The sequence below is a fragment of the Pteropus vampyrus genome, unplaced genomic scaffold (genome assembly GCF_000151845.1).
Source record: "Pteropus vampyrus isolate Shadow unplaced genomic scaffold, Pvam_2.0 Scaffold137, whole genome shotgun sequence".
NCBI lineage: Eukaryota > Metazoa > Chordata > Mammalia > Chiroptera > Pteropodidae > Pteropus > Pteropus vampyrus.
Window position 1 is genome coordinate 5,486,257 of NW_011888918.1, and position 9,128 is coordinate 5,495,384.

Below are 9,128 nucleotides of genomic sequence, written 5' to 3' on the forward strand. Positions count from 1 at the left end.
TATTCTACAGGACAGGTAGTCAGAAACGGAATATGGATGTAAAATAGGGGGAGATCAGGAGCAGCTAGAACCCATAAGTGTGAGCTTGAGCCCTTCAAGGACAGGCTGAAACACATGTTCATTCTGTTACCTTTGACCTTGGTGGTAAGCATATCCTATAGCAGCAGCCCCCAACTTTTTGGCACCAGGGACTGGTGCTCCTTTGAGAATCTAATGCCTGATGATCGGAGGTGGAGTTGAGGCGACGATACTAGTGCTGGGGAGCAGCTGCAAATGCAGATGAAGCTTCGCTCACTTGCCTGCTACTCATCCCTGCTGTGCAGCCCGGCTCCTAACAGGCTACAGACTGGTACCAGTCCATGGCCCTGGGGTTGGGGATCCCTGTCCTATAGAGCCTGGGGCGTTTCACCATGGAGCTAAACACACACACACACACACACACACCTGACCCAGGAATCAGAGAAGCTGAAGGGGAAGGCAGAACAATTATAGGCCCAGCTGCTGCTTCATGCTAACAAGGTGAATCAATACATCAGCAATGACATGTGTGTACTATAAAACAGTTCCTTCCTCCTTTGTACCTTCCAAATCTCACAGGAGTCTCCCTGTGACCCTTTCTAACTGGAAACACAATAGAAAAAGAATTCCGTGCAATGTATCTCAGGTGACTAAGGTGACATGCTACAAAGCCATTGAACATGTGTGCACAGAGCTTCAGGAACATGAAGCAAAATCTACAGAACTAAAGTGAGAAAGATACAAATCTCCAATCATAGTTAAAAATTTATTTTAACACTTCTTTCTTGGTAATTGATAGAACAAATGTACCAAAAAATCAGTAAGGCTGTAGAAAACTTGAACAATTTTCTGACATAATCATCAATCTGATCTAATTGGCATTTATAGAACATTTTGTCCTGCCTAATCTACAGAATGCACATTCTTTTTTCATGCATATTGAAACATTCACTAAGATAGATCATATGCTGGGTCATAAACATATCTCAATGAATTTCAAAAAATTGAAATCGTATTTTTTTATCATAATGGCACTAAATTAGAAATAAAAAGCAATAGATTATTTAGAAAATCTCCAAATATTTGGAAATCAAGCAGCACCGAGAACAGGGTCAGGAAGAAATCACAAGAAATTAGAAAATATTCCAAATGCAATGATAGTGAAAACATTGCTATGGATTGAATGTTTGTGTCCCCTTGAATTTCACAATGTGATGGTCTTAGCAGGTGTGACTTTTGGGAGGTAACTAGGTCATGAGGGTCAGCCCTCATGAATGGGATTAGTGCCCTTCCAAGAGGAGACATGAGGGCCTGATTTCTCATTCTGCTCTCTGTTATGTGTGGATACAAGAAGACAAACATCTGCAAACCAGGAAGCAGGTTCTCATCAGATATTGGATCTGCTGGCACCTTAATCTTGGACTTCCAAGCCTCCAGAACTATGAGAAATAAAAGATTGTTTTTTTAAGTCACCCAGTCTAGGGTATTCTGTTAGAGTAGCCTGAACTAAGACACACATATATGAATATTTGTGGAATGCAGTTAAAGCAATCTTTAGAGGGAAATTTATAGCTTTAATGCTTTTATTAGAGAAAAACGGAGGTATAAAATCAACGACCAAAGCTTCCACCTGATGAAATAAAGAAAGAAGAGGAAATAAAATCCATGTAAGTGAAAGGAAGAAAATAAGAAAGATGAGAGCAGAAATCAATGAAGTAGAAATCAAACATTAAAGAAAACCAACAGAGCCAAAAGTTGGTTTTTGAATAGACTAAGTTGATAACACCTAGCTAAACTGATAAAAAAAAATCAGACAAAAACACAAATTATAAATAAATGAAGGCAAGGACATCATTGAAGATCATACAGACACCTAACAGGTAATTAAGGAATATTATGACACTATTATACCCATAAGTTTGATAGCTGAAATGGATAGATTCCTTGGGAAAACACCTTGTCAAGACTGATGTAAGATTGCATAGGAAACTAAACTAGCCTTCCATCTATTAAAAAAAATTGAATTCATGATTTAAGATTTTCTCATAAAAAGGACTCTAGGCCCCAATATTTTTACTGGTGAATTATATTAAACATTTAAGGAAGAAAAATAGCCATTTCACACAAATCTTTCCAGGAGATAACACTTCCTTATGTGTAATGAGCTCAGCATAACTAATTATCAGAGAAGATAAGAGAAAGTTACAGATCAGCATTCCCCATACAGTTACAAAAACTCTGCAACAAAATATTAGTAAATAAATCCTAGCAATATTTAAAAAGATAATACATCATGACAAAGTGTTGGTTCAACATTTGAAACCAATCTATAGAGTTCAACACATTAACAGAACAAAGGAGAGGTTTTAATCATCTCAATAAATGTAGAAAAAACATGTGACAAAATTCAATACCAATTCTTGGTAAAAATTCGCAGTAAATTAGAAACAGAAGATAACTTTTCCAGTCTGATAAAAGACATTTATGGGGAGCCCACGGCTAAAATTATACCCAGTGGTGATCTTTATATATCACCGAACAAAGGAAGGATGCCTGTTTTCAATTCTATTTAATATTTAACTGAAAAGCCATCTTTGCCAGTGTAATATAGCAAGAGGAAAGAATAAGAAAGGTATACAGATAAGAAAAAAGAAAAAATTTGTCTTCATTTACAAGTGACAAGATTTTTTACATAGAAAAACAAAGAAATCTAAAAATAATTATGTTAGCATTAATATGTGAAGTGAGCAAGGCTGCAAAACATAAAATGATTAGAAAATAAAAATTTAAAAATACCATATATGGTACCATAAAATAAAATAGTTAAGAATAAGTTTAATGGAAAAAACATGAGAGCTTTTTGCTGATATCTATAAAACATTGCAGAGAGAAAAATAAACATGACATAAATAAATGAAAAACTGTATCAGTGTTCTTGGATTGCAAGACTCGATATTGCTAAGATACTCATTCTCCTCAAATTCATCTATAGATTCAGTGCAATTCCAGTCAACTCTAGGAGGCTATTCTGCATGAATTAACAAACTGCTTCTAGCTTCTAAAATGTATATGAAAATGCAAAGGATCTAGAACAACCAAAATAATCATGTAAAAGAAGAACAAATTTGGAAGATTGACACCACTTTATTTCAAAGTTAATATAAAACTATGGTAATCAACTCAGTGTTGAAGTGGTATACTAATGGAACAAATCAGAGAGGACACACATGTATGGTCAATTGATTTTTGACAAAGGTGGCAAGATAATTGGAACAAATGAAGAATTGTTCCGAAGGATCTTCTCCCACGTAATTCAGTGGGTAAATGAACACTGGTGCTTGAGCCATCTATTTGTATGAAAAAATGAGCTCACATCCCTAAAATATACCACATACAAAAATTAATTTAACATGAATCATAGACCTAAAAGTAAAAGCCATAACTATAAAACTTCTGGAAGAAAACATAGGAGAATATCTTTGTGACCTTGAGGTAGACAAAGATTAGGCAGGACACAACAAATTCTAATCAGAATAAATGAAAAATTAAAATTAAAAACTGTTTTTCAAAAGACAACTATAAGAAATTGAAAAGGCAAACCACAGATTAGGATACTCACAATAGGTATATACGATAGAAGATTTGTTTCCAGAATATATAAACTCCTATAATTCAATAAGGAAAAGATAAATAGCTCAAAAAAAAGGATGAAACAGACTCTTCATAAAAGAAGATAGATATGAATAATCAATAAACACATGAACAATTATCTGCATCAATAGCCACCAGGGAAATGCAATTAAAACTACAATGAGATACCAGTTCATATCCCCTAGAATAAGTAAAATTAAAAAGATCGATGAGACTAACTGGCCAGCATGTGAATCAGCTTGAACTCTCATGCATTGCTAGTGGGATCATAAAATGGCACAACTATTCTGAAAAACTGTTAGGCAAATTCTAATGAAATTAAACACCTACTAAGACCCAACAAACCCACTCCTAGATATTTATTCAAGTAATGGATAAATACATTGTGGTATGTTCATATAATGGAATACTAGTCAACAACATGAACAAGAATAAGAGCTACAACAATAGCAGCAACACAAAAAAGGAAAAAACCTTAGATACATGCAAGAAAATGAATGAATCTCAAAAGTGTACATACTGTATGATTCAGTTTATATGAAGTTCTAAGACTGGCAGAAGGAAGCTTTGGTGATAGAAATTAGATCATTGGTTGTTTGGAGTGGGAGTGAGGATTAGTTGCAAATAGGCATGAAAGACTTTCTGGGTGACAGAAATGTTCTATATCTTGATTATGGTGGTTACACAGGAATACATTTGTCAAAACTCTTAAACCTAGCCATACATTTAAAATCTGTGCTTTTTATTGTATGCAAGTTATACTAAAAACATTATACTGAAATTATTCAAAAAAAGTCCCAATATTATTGGCCAGAGTGTTTGCTGATACCTTGAAGGGACGAAGCCCCTGCTTCACCTCCACACAGATTAATCATGTTCTCCTTGTGCTGGAGATAGTTGTAATGGGTAATTAGTTTCTTTCCTACCACAAAGCCCTTAAGTAATTGTAGATAAAGGAACACATTTTCTATTCTTAAAAACAAACCAATAAAAATAGTACGCACACAAAGGTTTCCTTTAATAACCTGCTTAAGGACAATTCTCTTACCATGACAGGGTTTTGGCTTCAAGTGTAACTCGAATCTATCATGCTGCATTGTACTGATTTTATTATTTTATTTTATTTATTTTTTTGAAAATTGGAGCTTTCCCAGGTCTGGACAAGAGTTTCTCCTTTGACAGCACAAAGCTGTCTTTCTTGGGTAGAGTTTTAGGTCTGGAGTTATTTGTAATGATGCAGGCAGCCGCTGGCCCGGCCACCCCATGGTACTCTTTTGTGGCTTGCCCGGTGACATCGTCAAGATCCTTGAAGAAATTTGGTGGGACAGTCCTGGGGCCCATAACCCTGGTGTGCTACCAGGTGCCTTGAATACATCGATATTTTCTTTTCTTTCCATACAGGAAATGCTGAAGGATGAGGTGCGGACGCTCACTTACCGGAACTCCATGTACCACAACAAGCATGTGTTCAAAGATAAAGTGGTGCTGGACGTCGGGAGTGGTACTGGGATCCTTTCCATGTTTGCTGCGAAAGCAGGCGCCAAGAAGGTGTTTGGGGTGAGCATGCCGCTCCCTCCCTCACAGGGCTTCCGCAGAGCCAGTCCTGCCCTCGATCTTCTCCGGCCCTTTCTAGAAGTACAAACCCTAGTCCATCTCTTTGGGTGCTGAGGTCGCACCCTTAAGGAGAAAATCAAGTGTGACTCTCAGGAGACAGGGCAACCTCCCATGGCTTCCTGTCACCCAGGCACTGCTCCTTGCCCTGGGGACTGTTGACATTTGCAGAGGATTTTTGACTTTTCATAAACAATTTTAGTGTCATCATTACCTTAGAGTGCTTAGTCCTCCTGTCGGTCTGAGAGGCAGTGCAGCATCGTTACGCATGTGTGCTCTGGTTTGAATCTCTGCTCTTCCACTTACGAGATGTGTAACCATGGGCAATTTCCTTCTCTGTACCTCAGTTTCCCCATCTATAAAATGGGCATGATAACAGCACCTTGCCCATGGGATGACTGTGAGAGATAAGTGAGTTTAATACATATGTAAAGTGCTTTGAACAGTACCTGACATATGACAAATGCTCAGTGTTTATTAGTATAGTTGGGATGGGGCCTCAGGAGATAATAAGAAAACTCTCTTCCTTTGTTCTTTAAAGGGAAAATTGGTAGACCTAAATTCTGCTGCTCTGGCCATTGCAGCCTCTCTGGCTAGAAGTGGAAGCTGACCCTCTGGAAAACCTCTCAGCCTGCCTCTGGCTCCCACAATGAAGCTATACACAGCCTGATGATGGCGGGCTGGGAGGGTCTGGAGCTGGGAAGAAATTGTGAAAAAGAGAGCTCTGAGCTACACGCTGACATTTGAAAAATGCAATGGGTCTAGGGCTGGAAAATGGGAATTAATCTTGATCAAAATTAAGGCACACTACACTCAAACTCACAGCATGTGCATGAGACAGCTAGCCCATTTGCAGAGGCCTATGAAGAGCTGGGCAGCTGTCAGTGAGGCTTCAATCTCTTTGCATTTACCTGGGTCAAGCTCTAGCCTGTCTTGAGAACCCCAAGCTCCCGAGTTGACTACAGCTCTCCAAATGCCCTTGGCCAACCTTCACCTCAGAGGCCTGCCCCTAAGTCTCCAGCATGGACAACGTTCCTCGTCCATGCCTGACTCGGAAAGCGCTTGGGCCCTGGCTATAGAGGGTCTTCTAGAAAGCACACAGGTGTGCACAAGGCACCTCTTGTGTAGCATTGATCAGAAAAACTACAATGTACTCAGCTGCAGCACATGTTGACAATATGGGGCCAATCCAGATGCCCAAGTTCAAGTCCTGTCATCATCATGGGTACTGCCCCTCCTCACCTTCCAGCTTTCCTTTATAAGACCCTCCTCACCAGGATGGAGGCCTGCTGTCCAGGGACATACTCCACTTCCAATGAACTCACAGAGCCTCAGAGCTGAACTTGAGACCACCCAGTGATCCCCATTGCCTTCTCTACCAGTGCTGTCTCTAAGGCCCCGTCTCATCTCCAGTCATGGCTGGACACATGGGTAGCCAAGCACTGAACAGACAGAGGCAGGGCCGCCTGTCATTGACTTCTAAGTCTGCGGGTGCTCCAGCCAAGGAGTTGTCAGGGGCCTCCCGCAGGGTGCCTTCCAGCTGTGGTGATTCGTCCCAATCTGTCTGCCTCCTGCTCTTTTGCTATAACAGCTCTTTTATAAACAGCTCCATCAGTTAGCTGGGCTTCTTTCTGGATGGGTCATTTCACAGTGACTCCTGTTCCAGGCTCCCCCTTCTACCCACCATTCTTTCTAGTAGGAGAGTCAAAATGGCAAGAGGGAGGGAGGAAGGGAGGGAGGGAGGGGGAGAGAGAGAGAGAGAGAGAGAGAGAGAGAGAGAGAGAGAGAGAGAGAGAGAATTGACAGAGGCAGCAAAGACAGTGAAACTGAGAGATAGACATGAAGAGAGAAATGGAGAGAAGCAGAAAGATAGAAAGACTAAGAGAAAAGCTAGAGAAATGAAAGAGGGATCAAAAAGAGGAGAGAAAAAAACTAGAAAGTACAAAAGAAAAAACTGGGAAAATGAAGAGAGTAAAGAGAGAAGGGGGAGGGGAGAAAAGGCAGAAGGTAGAAGAAAGAAAAAGAAGAAGAATTATACTAATGCAGCCTCACGCATCCTGTGTGCTTTCAGAGGGCCTATCAATGCTCTGAGCTTTGGCTCATTTATCCTCCCAATGACCACGTGAAACAGGAGTTGTGACTTGACTTATGAGGAAACTGAGACAGAAGTAGAAGGTGGCTGAGGCCAGATGTGAATTCAGGCTGTCTGGCTCCAGATCCCATGCTCCCCACTGCTAAACTCAGTACCCTCTTGCAAATAGGATGAAAATGTGGCAAGGAGAGGGAAAAAAGAGAAACACAGTCCTGGACGTGGTTCCACAGTGTAGCGGTTAGCACATCTGCTTTACATGCAAAAGGTCCTGGGTTCGCGCCCCAGTGAAGCCACGGTCCATGGTCTACGGCCATGCCACCCTGAACAAGCCCCATGTCTGATCTTGAAGCTAAGCAGGGTCGGGCCTGGTTAGTACCTGGATGGGAGACCACCTAGGAAATCCAGGTGCTGTAGGCATAAATAATAATAAAAAAAGAAAAAGAAACACCATCCTGCAGATAACAGGTTCAAAGGTTACTCTGGAAAGGGCCTGTCTTTAGGGTCTGTCTCCTCTATCAGAGTGACCCCTTCCTGACCCTGTAGGTGCCCTCACCTTCCTCAAGGCTTTGATGGAGGCTGTCAGCACCCCCCTCAGTACCCTATGCAAATGCCCAAGGCCCTAGGGGCAGTCTGAGGTGGGACCTGAGGTGGGGCCTGAGTATGGAGGTGAAGGGAGCCCCAGGGCCTTAGTGCAAGGCTGGCCTCTGTGGGGATCTACCTAAGGAGATCAGAACAGCTCTTGGCAGCTGCCCCTCTGTTCCCAGCACTCCCTGGCCCTCCCCAGCATGCCCAAGCCACCCAAGCCCTCTAACCCCCAGACTGGGATTTGTTCTCCTGCTATTCTCATAAGGTCCTGCTAGCAGCTAATGGTCAACTAATCTCTCAAATACCTTGGCCCTTTACTCAGGAGATTTTCAAGCCTGAAAAGACTTTTAGATTGAAAACAAAACAAAACAAAACAAACCAATTCTTTCAAAGGTGTAGACTGCAGAAGAGGTGAGAGTCAACTTGTGTGTGTGTTGGGGGAGGAATCTTAAGACTGGCCCTGAGGCTCTGACTTGGCTTTATGCAGATGGTCCTTATTTTAGAATGTTCCCAGTCTTATCAGTGACAGCTGGAGTGGGTAGGGTGGGTAGATAATGCTGAGGGAGGCTCACGGGAACTCTGGTCAGGCCTACATCCTATCCCGAGAAGACAGTGGCCATGCTGCCTCATGCCATGCTCTCCTGGTCAGAAGATGAGGCCTGTCAGGTCCTTCCAAGTCTCTCAACTTGAGCACCAGGCCCTCCAGCGAAAAGCACAGGATGGGTTTCGGTCTCACAGCAAAGGCAGCCTGATATAGTGGGAGAGCTACTGGCCTGCAAGTCGGGAGGGCTGGGCTGTAGCTTTTAATCTGCCACAAATTATCAGTGTTGACTGTGGGTAGGTTACTGTACCCCTCTAGGCCTTAGCTTCTCCATCTGCTAAATTACTGTTGGATATTTTTTTTTTTGACACTTTGCCCCTTTATTCTATGCCCTTTTTAGATTGAATGCTCCAGTATTTCTGACTACTCAGAGAAGATCATTAAGGCCAACCACTTGGACAACAGTAAGACATACCTCCGCTTGTTTTCCCATAGATGGAGCGGGTGAGGGGGTCTTGTACTTTCTTGTTTGGGCCTCATAGACTGCCATAAGAGGGAGAAGAACAGAACACTTGGCCTTGAGGATGTGGAGCCCAGCTGAGGCCCTGTTAGCAGAATTGTGTTCATGGA

The 9,128-nt window shown here is 41.7% G+C and overlaps 1 protein-coding gene and 1 pseudogene across 2 annotated transcripts in view; both read left to right on the forward strand.

Moving 5' to 3' along the window:
• The window catches only part of PRMT8 (protein arginine methyltransferase 8), a 190,951-nt gene that overhangs the window by 140,138 nt on the left and 41,685 nt on the right, over window positions 1–9,128 (forward strand). For both annotated transcript variants that reach the window (XM_011367865.1, XM_011367863.1), the window contains exons 3-4: window positions 5,071–5,226; window positions 8,899–8,962. In XM_011367865.1, coding sequence (XP_011366167.1) covers window positions 5,071–5,226; window positions 8,899–8,962 — 220 coding nt within the window. The remainder of the gene's footprint in view (window positions 1–5,070; window positions 5,227–8,898; window positions 8,963–9,128) is intronic.
• LOC111744595 lies at window positions 7,675–7,789 on the forward strand (annotated as a pseudogene).